Source organism: Mycteria americana, chromosome 9 (genome assembly GCF_035582795.1).
Source record: "Mycteria americana isolate JAX WOST 10 ecotype Jacksonville Zoo and Gardens chromosome 9, USCA_MyAme_1.0, whole genome shotgun sequence".
Lineage (NCBI taxonomy): Eukaryota > Metazoa > Chordata > Aves > Ciconiiformes > Ciconiidae > Mycteria > Mycteria americana.
The window spans coordinates 42434490-42451071 of NC_134373.1; the positions used below are offsets into that span (position 1 = coordinate 42434490).

Below are 16582 nucleotides of genomic sequence, written 5' to 3' on the forward strand. Positions count from 1 at the left end.
AACCTGGAATAGAGAGGATTAGAGACCAAATCAGAGTATGAAGTTCTCTGGAATGAGTCACCATTTGCTGTATTCCAGAGGGAAAAAGTGTCAGACACATTTAATAGCAGGAGTAGGTATTGTTTTGGTTAAAGCAATTTTGGATGCAGAAAAAGAATGGCAGAGCTCTCCTTTGTATCGCTTGAGGCTAGAATGGATAAAGCAGTTGAAAATATACTGTCAGCGACAACCCTATTTCTTTCAATTTCCAGTTTCTGATTACCGGGTCCTTTTTTCTAGAGATGAAATCACTCTGATAAATGTATTAGAGTGTGTAAAAAGATCCACATAAACCAGACATAAGTAACTTTGAGATCTACTCTAGAATGAAGAAATCATATAGATATTTTATATGTGTTCTAAACCTGCAAATGTGCACATATTTCTCATTGACTTGTTTACTCAGGTGTGCAGTGTTTATAAAGCAGATAGGCACGGAGATTGTTATATGCTGGAGAATTTACTAGGATGACTTCAGTGAGGGAGACTGGTACTCAGTGAGTGGGGTTAATGAGAAACACATGACCAACTTACGTGGCTCTGTAGTTCTGATGCCTCCCTTAGATGAACCTGCTCAAGATTATCTGGCACCACATGGTAGTGACCCTTACTCTTCTCATATTGCTTCTTGTACTGGTACTGAAGGGAAGGTGTCAAAAATCATCTCAATAAAAAAAAAAATCCCTCAGCAAATTTACTTCTTAGGTCCAATCAAAGCCACACTTCAATGGAACATCACAGAGAAATTAGAAATACAAAAAGCAAAATGAAAACAAGAAGTTTAACTCCCAGTATCAGATATCACTTCTAAAGATGTGGGTGAACAGTTATCTTTTTTTGACCATTTTGATTGCAACAAAGATTTTTTCAAAACCAGGATTAAAAAAAAGAAAAAGAAAAAGAAAAAAGAAAACACAGTGGATACATGAAAAGGCTGTACCAGGCAATAATGACTTTTGTCTTTTCTCAGTAAAATTATCAAGTATTTTGTTAGGCTTAATTCTGTACATCTACAACAGGGGGGTGTTAAACATAAACATGAAATGAAAAAACCAGACAAAAATAAAAATTTTAAATATAGTAAGCAGTAAAGAAAAAAGTTAAAAAAGAAGAAAATAGTATTTGTTAGTGTGATGCAATCAGTTAAAATGTAATAAAGAATCAATCCACTAAAAATTATTAGAGGATTTAAAATATTAGCAGTTCTATAGCTAATAAAGATTTCACTTCCCAGGGGACAAATGTGGCAAAGTTGCTAGTTAACTAGGAAATAATCATTAGAAAGTAGAGGAAGAGATCACTACCAGGTGATGTTCCATGAACAATAACAGAGGGAGTAATTGTTACAGAAATAGTTAGCAGAGATCAATTCAGAATGGAATCAATAGTAATGGAAAAATCAAATGGATCTGGGATTAATTAATGAGCTTACAGCACTGGCGAGCTGGCTTGTACTCAGGACGTGGTTCATGATCAGCGATTCAGACATGTCTGTGACAGGCTTATGAAGTTTCTTTAAATCTGCCTTGTATTTCACCTGCAGGTAAGAAAGGACAAACAACATCAGAAAAGGAGACTGCTAATAAAACCTGTGATGTTGAATGTATTAATAACATGAAGGTCTTTGTTAACGAAATTTGAAACTTTTAATTTCCCTAAAGGAAAAGCATAAGTACACATACCTCACTAGCCATGTTGTGAGCATCTTTCATGGTCTTGTAGATTTTAGCCTCCTTTAAATCATACTTTGGCTTTTTACCCATCTCTTTGGAAAAATTCTCCTTGTATTTCACCTAAATTAAAAAACAACCAGGTATTACAACTGTTCTTGAGTACTCACTTGTTTGGCTACAGAAGGCAAAGAGACCCTACTTCAGCGCTGATGGTAAGCAGAAGAATGAAAATGTGGTAACTTGAAGGCGTCCACTGGAGTAAAGGCTATTTTAAAGATGACCTGACATAGAAAGAAAATCTACATCTGTATTCACAAAATACCACTTGCAATTTTTCTTTCAGTGCACAGGTTACATGTCCTCATTGTAAAAACAACAAGAGAAGTATGTTGTCAAAATACAGCTAAATTCTGGTCCTCAGAGATGAAGAATTTTTCACTTGATGGGAACTGTGCATAGATAAAAGATACCCTATTTCACAAAGAGACAAAAACTGAAGCAGGTATAAAGAGTATTTAAAAGAATTTTTTATGTACTTCTTGGAGAAATATGAGCTTTAAAAGCTACCTCAAGACATATGAGCACTGAAGATGGCAATATATCAAATACCTTTCTATATACTGTTATACACATATTGTGTTCTGTATAAATCAGAGATGAAGAAGGATGTTAATGATCACAAACGGAATAGTGATACAATTAATTACTAGGAATTACATTAGGCAATCTAGGCTTAGTAACACTTCCAAACCACATTAGCGTCAGCAAGGTAAACCATAGCGATGTAAGCCATAATTTTCCAGCAGACCCAGGCTGAAAGTACAGAAATGTTGATAGGAATGAGAGTTTGCTAATGACTTAAATGAGGGCAAGTCCTTCATCCATCATGACTTGTCCCATCCCACTGCTGCAGGTGCAGCTAAAGGCTAATTCCTCACTATTTCTTGTAAACCTACAAAAGGGATGGTTCCATTAGGAATATTTTGGGTTTATTACTTTTTTTGCTATCAGAGGTGCATAAAATTGTTTCAGAAGAGTTACTGAAGAGTGCAAGAAAAACTTGAAGTATTAAAGATTAAGTTCTGTCTTATCTAAATGGATCCCATAGTTAGTATGCATGCTCATCACCATTAGAGTAACCATCAGTAGAAAAATTCTGAGGATTTGTCATGTCTTCCTGTAGTAGTATTCTGCCTGGTCTGGAAACAAGTGAGGCAACATTTCTTTCTGTTTACCAATCCACAATTCCTTGGAGACACTTTGTACTAAATAAGCCAGCAACCCCCATCCCTGGTCTAAAGAACAAGAATTGAACAACCATCATCAGTCTTTCTAAAAGAATTTGATCTTGTTCAGGACCAAGATAATACTTATAGAAAGCATGCAGAAAATATAAGACTGTGGCTGATGAGGAAAAAGGATTAATGGTTCTTCAGAAAAAAAACTGATCTCCCAAGCAATAGTTATGTGAAAATTGAAATGAAAGAAATAAAATACTGAACAACTGGTAACTAAGTTAAGGAACAGCTGACTCATGCTAGAGGTTTTTTTATGACAGTTACAGAAATGTAAACAGATAATTTTGTATTAGTAAAGAAAGACAATTGGATGCAGAATTAAAACACATTCCACAATCACATTTTACACTTTGAATTAATTGTCATATTCTTGTCCATACAGCACCATATGGTTCATGCTGGATATCACTGTTGCTCTTTTGTTTTGCAAAATATGTCAACACTCAGATAAAACACACAGTGAAACACGCAAATTCACAAATTAGATAGTTGCTGTAAAAAACCAAAGAATATTAACATTTTTGACATAAAGGAATCAGTATTCATTCTGACCTCACAAAAATTAAAATCAAGCAGAAGTATACTAGAATCTGTTAAGTTTTTCAAGCTATGCAACATATGATCCAGATCAGACCATCATGCCAAAGAGTTCACTTTTTTTAAGCCCAGAAGAAATGTTACTGGAAGATCTATGCAAAATTAAAAGCAAGCATGCCAGACAGGCAGATGAAATCCAACTAAAAAAAGGCAAGTGGATAAACAAACTGGACATCGTGCTTTACAAAGAAGTTTATGAGAACAAATGTCGATGAGAACAAAAAAAAGTTAAAGATTATGCCAATTATTCTTTGCTCCCTTACTGCCTCTACAATAGCTAATTTTCTTTCAGGACCAAAATAATCTCATCAAAGCATGTTTATAAGACTAGGAGGAGAACTGGGTAGCACTGGAGCAAAAGATGGAAAAGGAGGATCTCATCACTGTATGGCAATAAACATAATTTCTTCTTTTTCTTGTAGTTGAATTGTTCAGTTTAAGAATCCTCGGTTCTATTGAAAAGATTCTTGTTTTTCCTGACAAACACAGTGACTCTTGACAAACACATTCAAACATGCGACAGTTACGTGCAGCAGTCACGGCTAGACATGGAAAAACCATAATCCCCCTTTTGTTCATTTGGAAATACATGTGCAAAACTGAAATGGCACACATCTGTCTGCTGCCACTTCAAAAACTGCTATATAGCCAAAGGTTTCTATTTTCCAAAGGTTTTGAGATGGCAAGAAATATAAGAAACTATGTGCCCTCAAATCACTACAGGGTTACACTTCTCAGAGGCTCTGGGGCTGATTCAGTCATACGCCATGCTTCCGTTATGCCATTCCAGCACAACATAAACAGAATAGTTTAAAGGCAGTTTAAATAGAAGTTTGAAGTTTGAATAGTTAAAATTAAGTTCTAGTGTGAATGTTATGCATATGGTATGACTGTTCACTGAAAATTACCAGCACCATTGTTCGGGTTTGTCATACACACGTATTTCCATTTTTTGCACAGTTTCAGGAAAACCAGCTCAAGCTTCTTTGTCTGTTTTTCAGGGTTTTTTTGGGTGAAAAAGGTGAGTTTTCACATTGCATGAGTGTATTGGAAACTTCCATTAAAAACACTGGAAGTTCCAAAACTATTATGAAGGGCATAATAACGTTTCAAGCTTCATATGGTGTTTCTGAAACAGACAAATTCCCCACCCACAGAATTCCCATGCACTGTCTTTCCAGAGGAAAAAAAGAAGGTCACATCTAACTGAGCAGTCTCACAAGTTTTGCTACATTCAACACCTTAGACACAAAAAGATCCAGTGCAACTGGTGCATCATAAACCCTTTAACAGCTTGGAATTGTAAGATAATATGCAAGCAAGAGACAGATGCATAAAAATGGCATTCCCAGATGTGTCACTTAAAATTATCTTACATGACTACTTAGCATATTAGCTTTCTTAAAGGTTCTCATCCATGGGGTATCATAAGATGCAGCTCCATGCCCTCTCATATGTCGTTTGAGGTATTCTGCCTATAATGCGTAGCAAGAAAGCAAGATCAGAAATGCAAACAATTACAGGATTAAAGCATGAAGTGGTGAGAAAGAACCAAGTCGAACTGAGGTCCTGGCGGAAAAAATTGTCACAGAAAATAGCAAGCATGTGCTTCAGACTGATTGGAGCACATGACCATTGTATAAAAGTAAGCAAGCTTCTATTAATATAACATATTAACTTCAAAACAGAAGATTCTTTTAAAGGCACAAAGTAGAAAGAAAGTGGCTGAAAGAAACTAAACGACCATCTCAGAAAGGAGGGATAATAAGAGTTAGGTAAAAGGCTGCTTCTTTTAAAGCCAAGACCCAGAAAAGCTAAAAAAAGAGAACATGGCTAACACTTCAGCCTTCGTGTTTAGAAGATCTTGTCATGGCATCATTTTAAGGAGATTCTACACTTCCATTACTGACATTTAGTAAGTCAGTAGAAAAGTTTAACAAATAAATACCTTGCATTGGGATTTAATTTTTACTTTAACATGTTCCCTTTAAAGTATTCCCTTATCCCCTAATCTAGAAATAATTTCAGTTATAATATTAGTATTACTCCATAAGTTAATATCATGTGTCATTTCTCCCATTGCTTCAAAGTTTCACCAACTTTTTATTCTTACCTGGCTAGTCAGCTTGGACACCTCCTTTGCCAGTTCAATATCTGGACGTCCCAGCATAGTTACGCCAATGCCAGCTTCTCCACGCTTTTTATATTCAATCTACCAAAGAAAAAAAAAGTGTAGTTTAGTAGTGATGACATTCCTTTTTAATTATTTTACTGACACTGTTTTTAATAGTAAAATTACTGCTAAAGAATCATACAGAAGACTTAAAAAACACTTACATCACTAATTAACTTGGCAGCCTGAGTTGCTTTCTTAATATCTGGTCGATCTGCTATAGGTGTATAGTGGAGCTTTGACTTGGCATCTTTCTTGTATTCAATCTAATCCGTGAAGATAGAGAGAGGAAAGAAAATTACTGAGGTTTGTTCATGAGGAATATACCTAATAAGGACACAGCAGTGTTGCTGAGAAAGTGCGTGGGGGTTTTTTTTTAAATAATTTCACAAGGAATGGATTTGGGAATCTGTTTTTGCAAGTTGTCTACAAATGCAGAAATAAGCATGTGCAATTCTGTCTGTATTTGAAGGAATGAAAAAAATTATTAGATGTGATTTGCACTGATTACTTTAAATCCTACCACGTGATTAAGTAGAAATATGATTTTCAGAGAAATCCTTTATTTCAGCGCAATTTTACGTTTGTAAATATTTGCACCTTTACCTTTCAGAATTACACCTGAACATGGAGGCTGGGAGGAAATCCAGAAGTATGAGAACATTTGTTTTTGCCAGCTGACTTTGATTGAATTTGCTTACACAAGCTACTTAATTCATGAAAAGACAAGACAAACTTACCGTACTCTGTTTTTTAGCAACTTCCATAGCATGTTTCACTTCGGGAGGCTCCAGCATGACAGAATAATTAGACCTGCCTTTCTCCTTCACAAACTTCTTCTTATAGTTTGTCTGTTAAGAGCAAGAAGAGCCATGTGTGATTTTTTTAATTTCACATGGAGGTAAATGCTACTGAAACTTGGAAATAAACTCGCTGAAACTGTTAAGACAGATAAAATGCAGTCTCCTCAGTCTCAAAATGTATGGTCCCCAGCTTGTTTGCCATAATTTGCACTTTAGATTACAAAAGCTTGCTATTTGGAGATAATGATTTGTGTTTAAACTGTGTTCTATGAAAAATAAAATCTGAATTAAGGGCACCCATTAGCACTCCAGCCCGTCACATTTTTCCAGAGTATTTCAACAGATTCCCAATAAAATGTGTTCAGCTCTTTGTTAAAGTCTCATTCTGGTAGGAATTAATCTTTTCTGACTCCCTGGGCATTTTACAATGAGACTTTAAATGTGTTGCATGTATACTAAAATTTGCAACACTCTAATCAATTATAGGCAGCAGGTAATAATCTCACCATAAATTGTTATCACACTAGTTACTTACCTCACTGACATTCTTGGTCACCTCTTTCACATGAGCAGTGTCTCGTGTCTCTGGCAGGGTTGTATAAGACCCATGCGGAAGCTGCTTCTTGCTATGTTCTTTGTATTTGTTCTGAAAGCACAGAATAAAAATAGGTAAAAAACAGCAATGCAAGCCCCGCCCCTCCCCCCATAGTAAAAGGATGTACTTAAAACGAACAAATAACTCTCCGATGTTTTACCTCAGATACAAGAGAGCTGACATTCTTAGCCAGGAGGATCTGAGGTGTATCTGGAACAACATGGTACGTTCCTCGAGCTTTGTTGTGCTTCTCTTTGTATTTTATCTAGCAGGAAGAAAAGATACCATTTTAAGCAATGTGTATCTTGTCTTGTGGCAATTTTAAAAGAAATTACTATAGTTGTGCCTGCTTGTTAGTGCAAATTTTGTAGAAAATCCTATATTTAGATGTTTTCCAAGATAAATTCATTCCAGTCTATATATTCCTATAGCTCTCACTTGGAATTTTATTAATATATGGAATATTGAATATTAATATATTGTTAGTAATTATTAAAGATACTTTGTGCTATGCACAAGTTGTACCTGCAGCTTTTTTTGTTGTTTTCTCCAGATAATACTTTCATTTCAATAACAGGAATGCAGAAATATACCAAAGGTCTAGGGTGTTCAGGCTATATTAACTTTGAATATTTATTTAATCCATGAACCACGCCAGTGACATTTACAAGACCAAATTTATTCAGATTTTGCCAATTTGTTAATGAAATAAACAAGTCAAATCAAATAATGAAGTGAGACTGAGAACAACTTTTCAAAGCTTCATTCTTAATCCAATTGTATTTCCAATAAAACAGTTTATGTAGTAAATAAAGTTGTAGTAGAACAAAAAAGTCAGTGTCCAAGTACTTACATCACTTGCCAAGATGGCATTATTTAAGGCCAATACTGTGTTTTTATCATCTGTGACAGAGAGTTTGCATCCCTTTAGGAATTCCCGGTCCAGTTTGTATTCATACTGCAGGAAGAAAAAATAAAAAATAAAAGAGAGTTTCAAATCTTCTACAGGTTTGGTTTTTTTTTTTTTATTCTGAACATGAGAGTTGTGGGGAAAGGGAGTATTCAGTTTGTTCTGATTTTCTTACATCACTCTGTTGCAGAGACGACTTGGCTGCTTGAACAAAGTCAGGCCTATCAGCAATCCAGTGCCAATGAGCCTTGGCTGCTTCATATTTCTTCTTATAATCCAGCTGTTTATAGTGAAACAACAACAACAAAAAAGAAGTTAACTGGAAGTTGTGTACTTCACACATGACATGCATACAGATGCAAATTCTCTTTCAGTCTGTACCAATTAAAGAGAGAAGAGGTAAGAACGTGCATCTACATCAGACTAGGGCTTTCCTCTGAATCATGTACAACCCAGTGGGACTCCATTTACTCTAGTTTTTCCACTGCTAGGTGGGGAAAGGAATATGAATGACTGAAAAGATATGACTTTGAAGAAGGTGAGTGCTTTCAGTTCCTTGCCTATTGAAGTGGATGTTGGGCCACCAATAATAGAAAACACAGGAAAGCTTCCCATGAAGTGCTTACTTTGTCTACAAGAACATCATCACAGAGAATTTCTGGGACAATTATGTCTCTGTCAGGAAAACAGAGGGGGACTAAAAGAACAGTAGATGTGTGACATACAAGGACCTCAAGTGACCTCAAGGACAACTTGCAAGAGTGAGCACTTTAGTATGAAATAAATTAAAATATATTTTATTCAAGCAGCATAAGGACTAGAAGCAATGTCCAAGCTCAAAAAATTTCAGTGGAACTGAAAATAATTTATTGTGGTCTCCATTGCTAGTCCCAAACACTATCCATAATAAAATTAAAGTATTATTAAAAGTCAACTCACATTGCTGTTTAGCTTGTAAGCATGCCTTGGAGTCTTAATATGAACTGAATCTGCTATGACATTGCAGTGAGATTTATTCCTCTCATACACTTCTTTGTATTTCAGCTAAAGAAAAACAAACATAAAAAATGTTTACAAAGATAATATCGTCAACAAGAAAAGCATCAAAATATGAAAAACATAATATTAAAAATTGCTGCTGTCAAGATAAAACCTTAACAGAAGAAAAAGAAATTATATCAACACAACTTGGTATCAACCATCTGCCTGAAAGAAGGGTCCTCTTCAGCAGCAGTTCTCTTTAAATGGAAAATGTAGCAGGTCTAAGTCACCATGAAGCACAGACTAAGATTTAACAAAATCTACACATGAACAGTAATTCTGCCTGTTTCTAGTTTTTTGCACCTAACAGAAATGCTTTAAAGAAACTTATCTTTTGATAGGCACATTCAACGCTTTCTGAAAATTCCTTTATAGAATCTCAAATTCAGCAGTCAGTTTGGAACCAAAAAAATGTAGTTCAATTCACAGATCACTTTTGAACATCTTTGTCTCTTAATGATCCACGTCAGTATCTCGTGATGGTGTGCTTCCCCTGCCGCCCCACCTTTATCTCCCGTAACCCTGCTCAGGTGATAAGTACCAGCGATGGTTGTAATGGATGCATCTGGTCATGATGGCTGCATCCTGCTCAAAGTGGATTCGGGAGACAGATAACAACACAATAGCCAAGGACTATTGTGCAATGCACCCACCTAACCACAGCGAAGAAACTAAAATCTGTGGTTGGTAGGCAAATATGACTATGAGTCAATCATCTTACCCCCATAAATAGTGAGCAGCCCAAGAGCCCTTTGAGCTCTCCTGCACGGCAGTGGGCTGCACGCCAGGATTTTCCCTTGAGCAGGGACGCCTCTCAAGGTTACTCCTCGAGGTTGAGAGATTCCTTGCCACAACAGATCCTCAGTAAGTGACTAATAGCATGCTAAACTTCGAAACTTTAGCTAAGTGATATAAAGGATTGACTGCACATATATAATCCTTTAGACATAAACCGTTGACCAGTCTGGGACTAGGATTGGATCTAGCTGCACCTAGACCCCTCTCTGAGAAGGAGTTTAGAAAGCAAGGGGGTCCTTTTCTGAATCTTATGACTCAACGGGAGCGTCTCCCTGACAGTTTTGTCTGACCCTGTGTCCTCTATGCAGTAAATAATCAAGTCTACCTTGCCATTGAATCTTGTTAAACCACTGTCGCACTGAACTTTGTTAACTCCCTGTTCTGTATCAATAAAGTATATTTTTGCTTCTCTCTTATGAGTGAAGTGCACTCTCACTCCATCCGTGACATATCTGGATAATATGGTTATTTTTTCCTCCCAGATTTACTCATTATATAGATAATCCATGTAGCATCTGAATGACTGTCACGCTACTTATTCTCACAGTACTATACTGAGTTACGGAAGTGCTAGTATCCTCATTTTATTTATGGCTATCTAAGGAACAACAATACAAAGGTCAGAGAGAAAGCCTAGGGTAGGAGGAAGAATTAGGACCAGGACTCCCAAATCCTAGGATATTATTCTATCCCCTTCATCTTCCTTTCTGTCTCTTCTGTTTAGTCTTCCATTGCCCCATAATCAACATACATATTTATTTTAGATCAGAATATTTACCTTACATATTCACAATATCCATAGAAGAAATGAATAAACACAGTAATGTATTAAGTACCTTATTCAAGGCTCCACAAAAGCCACTAGCCAATAGAGAAGAAAACCCAGAAACAAAGTCCCCAAATCCATGCTTTAATTAGATACCAGTTCCAGCTCACGGCTTTTATTACCAGTGAGGGCTGCTCTACCCCAGCAAAAATGTTCCAAGAGCTACAGAAGAACATTACACGAAAAAAAATCCTGAATATTTTCATACTCTACTGTGTCTTTTGAAAAAGCATTAAGTACATATGGAGTTTTACATTCAAACAAAACCAATAGACTCTAACAGGAAGCTATTTTTTAATGACAGTGTTACATATGAGTTAAAAGTACTGCATATCAAAGTAAAGAGTTAATTATGTGTCTTTTTGATACCACAGACAAGGGTAATTTACTTACATCGCTTATTCTGTCCTTGACCTTGCGCACATGCAATAACATAGGTGTATCATGGATTGTAGTGTAGCCTTTAGGCTTTGCTTTGTTATATTCCAACTTGTAAATAATCTGAAGATAAAAATTATAGATTATATTATTTCTTGACATTATTGGTGTCGATTTAAAAAAATCAAGATGAGAAACATTGTATAATGGACTACTGAAAATGCTATATTCTTAATTATCACACTTCAAAGGTCAGAATTCAGAGAAGGAGGTATGCTTGAAAGGGATGGACCATGCTTACATCACTAATCTGTTTGTTGACTTTTGTAGTCCTTAAGTGTTCTGGAGTATCCACAACCATAGTATACTTGTCTTTCTTCTTTTCATAGTCCTTTTTGTATTCAACCTGGTGATTGGGAAAGAGTGTATGTTAACCACACAAACCAAGACAAAACATCTTCAGGACATATGTTTATATTCACACATAAAGTTGCAAAATCCTTCCACCAGAGCCAGTGAAAGCTGAACATGCACAACGAGCTAAACTTTGCAAACCCCTTATTTGCCTAAGAGGCTGCCTATCTATTTGTGTGATTAATTTTACATTTATTTCACTGAGTGTAAAAGATTCACTTCTATCCTAAATCTCCAAGATTGAGCTAAAAAAGCAATCTTGGCAGATCAGTGACTTTTAAAATTCATAACTGGACAATATGTCATTTTAAAATATTCATCAAATGAAGAGAAACGTAAAACATCTTACACAGTAGAAGATAAAAACATCCACTGAAAATATCATAATGCCAGGCTATTTTAAAGGCTTTGATAGCAGAATTTGTATCTTGATAATTTCTTTCTTAAAGATCATCTTGCCCTACTCAGGACTCTGAACCTGTTTTCACAGAATTCAGTGAGAACAGACTACACCAAGAATGAGAATTCATTGTAGACAGCCTGAGGGCAGGTGGAAGAGGTTAGAAAACATTTTTAAAAAAGGAAATAAACCCATGCTTTTGAAACAGCACTACAACAGACAAAATATAAAAAATTATATACAAACAACAAATCATAACATGAAGTCAACCCAGATGAACATGCAGGTCAGGCAGAGTGCTATTTTTTTTTCTTCAAACATACTCAAACTTACCTGCAAGGAGTTTTTAATGAGATAATAGAAATCCACATATAAATTGAACAAAAATGTCTAGTAAAGACCTTCAGTACCTTATCACTGAAGAATTTTATTAACTGTGCTAATAGTAACAAAGAACAGAACAGCTAATAGTAACAAAGAACCCCTCTCCCTCTCATGTAATTGTTTTCTACTGTTGCATTTCCAGTTTATAATTTCAATGTTATATGCCGGTTTCACCTGGCCCAGTCAGGAATCACTTTTGCCATTTAAAAGAGTAAGGTTACTGCTAGCAGCTGTGATTTCAGAGCAGAAATAAATATGTATGTGTTATTAATAAGCTACATTTTCATCCAGCTGGTACAACCAAAATATATATGCTGTAATCCAGATCAAATGAAGGTTGAAGGTAGAATATGGAAAATTAATTCTTCACAATAATATCAGAGTCATTACAGGCTTTCTTTTACATCATCAGAAATATAAATATGTTAGGCTCTTTGTTCTGTATGAACAAATAGATGAATCATACTCACTTTCTACCTTCTGATTCTTATTAGAACTGGCAAAGGAGAGAATATTTTTTTTTAATAAACTGTATTATGTGACTGCATGAGGACTACTTTGCTAGCCTTGCTTAAAAGCAGTAGGTAGAGAAATAAATTGATGAAAACATGATGTTGTAATAATGTTGTAACCTACTCACCAAATTACTTCATCATGGTCATACTGAATTAAGGGACTTGTGTTATGAGGTGTGGTCAGTCCAAGAAATGGTGGCAGAATGAGAATTTGGTTAGGAAAATATCAGGAACAGCTCATTAAATGTATGGAAAATTGCTCTTTATGTAAGTATGTGAAATATTATATAGAAGTATATATAACATTTATAATGAAAGGAGAAAATGGAGGCAAGATCAGCCTGAGCTGAGTGAAGTCCAAGTTACAGTAAATATTGTTTCAGATATTCTGTTTTCAAAAATATTTTATCATAGCCAGCATTAAGCACATCAACAAAACTCTGGAGTCTGATATCCATAGAAATTTAGAGAACTCCCAAGCGTTAAATATTAGAAGTCCAAGCAGCTAATTTGTATATATATATTTGTATATATAATGTCTCCTACAGCAGCAGTTCTTCATATTACCTGGCTCCATAAGTATGTGTTGTAGAGTGCTGTCAGCATATCTGGCCTCAGAATTTCATTACATCCATGTTGCAGGAGCATCTTGGCAAAGGATTTATATTTTTTCTGTTCATGCAAATGGCAATGAAGCACAAAAGAGACTTGTGAACACCATAAACAGCAACACAGCTCTAGATCCCAGACACTTTAAGAGTGGAGAGATTTAGGCAAGGTACTGTATGTATTCATTCAGATGTGCATACAACTTACATCTACATAATTAAGAATGTCAAGAGTATATATTAAAAGATTTGCATACTATCCCATCAAGGAAATTGCGAAAATAGTTTTTGGGAGATAAAAGTAAATTATAGATTAAGGTGAGGGCACTCAAAAGCCAAATATGTCACTGTTGCTTGAGTAATGAGTAAGAAGATAATGCTTGTAAAGGTCATTAAAAGAGAGGTAATAAAAAAGTAACCGCGTGATACAACATGCATTTTTTAAAACCTCTCCAATGACTTCAAGAGGCATTAGATTTCTGATGTCAATTGATGCACAATATATGAAAGTACATACAGTAGAGATGAGCTCACTCAAAAAGTAATAATTCTTTTTGGGTGGCAAAACAAAGACTGTCTGATCAACTGAACTAAAACATCACAACATCACAGGTGAAACCTGTGATACTGCTAGCTGTAGACATTTCACGCAGGCAGAGTAGCTGTGAGTGAACCAGGCACTTTCTGGCAGCACCGGCTAGTGCTCCTACAGTACCTGACTGCTCAGTGTAGTCCCCCACTTGGCCAGGAGGTTCCTAGGATCATCCACAATAACGCTGTACCTATCTTTGAGCTTCTCATAGGCAGCTTTATATAATTTCTGCTCAGAATAGCATAATATAGTGTAACAAATTAAAAGAGAGTGAAGACACAGAGAGATCATAGTTCTAACCATTGAAACCTCTTTACATGGACTACTTAAAGGCTGGGATTGACGTTCATACCCAAAAGAGAAAAATATATTAAACCAAAGCACAGAGAGAAAATATTTCCAAATCGTATATGCATTTCTAAATTTCCACTGCAAGGCCTAATCTACAATTTAAGGAAGCCTATATTCTATCCCTGCCACTCTTCAATAAGCCATTTTAGGACTTACTTTCTTCTTGAAAAATAACTGCAGAAGCAACTCTGTATGGAACTAGATTCTTGATTTGAGTACAAAGAGAACACAATGAGATGCAAGGGTAAAGTACAATGTTATGTTATCATCAGACATTTTGTAAGCAAAAACTATAATCCCTCATCACAAAAAACAGAAGACATTTAGGCAAGTTCATTTCAATGTATGGAGCCCCCGTTGCTAAAATTTTACTCATTTATTTTTCTCATATTAAATTTTTCCTTATTTGCTCTACTGACCAATAAGAAGACTGAATACTAACAATCTTCCATAACAAATTCTGGTTCACTGCTTATCAAATCGAGTTGGAAATGACAGCAATGGTACTGGAATGGTATCTGTTGTGAAACAGTTTTTCTTACCTAGAGCAGATAATACCGTAATACATTTACTGACAGGTAAACAATTTAACATGATGTCTGGTGAAAAAGTATAAAATACCAAGATGTGAGAGTCTAAATATACACTGCTTTAATGCACAGCATCAGAGTCTGGTGTGGTATACCAACTCTCAGCTGATGAGAATTCACCTAGGACACAGTGCTTTCCAATGGGCTTTGTCCTGTGGGTGTATGGCACTACTCCTAGAAACTCCATCGGTGATTTTAATCTTAAACCCAGAGGCATCATTAACCCCCTTTGCTACTATGTTGTGTTTAGTGTTTTTTTAGCACTACAGGAGAAAAGTAAGAAAAAGTAAGCAGCAGAGTGGGAGAATTCAAGGCAAAATATCTGAAATGAAACAGAGCTATGGTGACTTCGGACATAATAATATCTTCCTAACACTGACGAAGTTTTTTTTCAGTGTTTCAGGAAAGCAGTTGTGATTCTCTCTATACCTTTTTCACAGGACAATCAACAATCGGTGTTACTAAGCAGCATTATTTAAGTCAGCATTTATTTACCAGTCAGCAAAGGAGAAGTTTCTTTGCAATGACAAAGTAAGGGAACAGGGGTCAGGATTTCACTTTTTGGGTACTGTAAACCTGCCCTGTCCTAATACTCAGACAGACAATAAGAACAACCTTGTCCTTCATGATTTTAGTCTGACCTTAAGACATCTTTAAGCCTGAATATATTGTGATGTATTTACAATTTCATAAGGAAGATCAACCTTCAACTCGGTATTAACATACACACACTGACTACTTCAGTATGAGATTCTATAGAAATCCTTAACACTTACCCCATCCATCAACTGAGTTGCATGTTTAAAATGCTTGTTAATTGGAGAATCAGCTACATACTGAAAATGTGACTTAGTCTTCTCAAATATCTCCTTGTACTTACACTGGAGAATAAAAAAACAAACACAAAAAAACATTCCAACGTTAATCCAAAGAAGGGTAAGGCAATGAAAACATAGGACTTCAGAAACAATCTGCAGCAAAACCATGGCAGAATTACTGCATATGTGCGTTTAACATATCTACAAACAAAAAATAGTTGTAAATGTAGTAGTTTGCAGGATGGAACTATCACATCAAGAAAGCAATGGAAATTTCAAATCTTCATAATTTTAAAGCTAGACTTAGAATCTCTAGGAAAATGGAGCTGATAGCTTTGCAAGGAACAGAGGGGATAAGTAAAAGATCATCTTGCCTCTGTTTTCTTTTATAGTAAGAACTGAAATTTTAGATGCCACATACTAAGTTCTACCATGAGTTATTCATATCAATGTCTAGGTCAGAATTGGATTCTCCTGCGAAAAATGTATCTACAATATAAGCAAACATCAAAAAAACATTTAGCAACAATTCAGACTGTTTTACTTACCCCGCTGTAGAGCACCTTATTCTTTTCTGCCAGAGTAAAACTTGGAGTATCCCATGCATAACAGCCAGTGCCTCTGAGCCATGATAAGTCTTCCTTGTATTTAACCTTTAGAAAAGAAGTAAAGGGATTCAGTTTTAAGCAGTACCAAGTGGTAGCTGATCAACGCTGAAATGGCACCTCAACACAAGGTGTAGCAAACAGAGCTAGATCCATTATTATTCCATTATAAAA

At 35.7% G+C, this 16582-nt stretch overlaps 1 protein-coding gene across 1 annotated transcript in view; it reads right to left on the reverse strand.

Moving 5' to 3' along the window:
* NEB (nebulin) overlaps window positions 1–16582 on the reverse strand; it is a 128945-nt gene that overhangs the window by 23802 nt on the left and 88561 nt on the right. The window contains exons 116-132 of the mRNA XM_075511693.1: window positions 16352–16456; window positions 15762–15866; window positions 14168–14272; window positions 13412–13516; window positions 11433–11537; window positions 11147–11254; window positions 9028–9132; window positions 8264–8368; window positions 8032–8136; window positions 7339–7443; window positions 7119–7229; window positions 6521–6631; window positions 5945–6046; window positions 5721–5819; window positions 1722–1832; window positions 1472–1576; window positions 574–678 (exon numbers count right to left, since the gene is read on the reverse strand). Coding sequence (XP_075367808.1) covers window positions 574–678; window positions 1472–1576; window positions 1722–1832; window positions 5721–5819; window positions 5945–6046; window positions 6521–6631; window positions 7119–7229; window positions 7339–7443; window positions 8032–8136; window positions 8264–8368; window positions 9028–9132; window positions 11147–11254; window positions 11433–11537; window positions 13412–13516; window positions 14168–14272; window positions 15762–15866; window positions 16352–16456 — 1797 coding nt within the window. The remainder of the gene's footprint in view (window positions 1–573; window positions 679–1471; window positions 1577–1721; window positions 1833–5720; window positions 5820–5944; window positions 6047–6520; window positions 6632–7118; window positions 7230–7338; window positions 7444–8031; window positions 8137–8263; window positions 8369–9027; window positions 9133–11146; window positions 11255–11432; window positions 11538–13411; window positions 13517–14167; window positions 14273–15761; window positions 15867–16351; window positions 16457–16582) is intronic.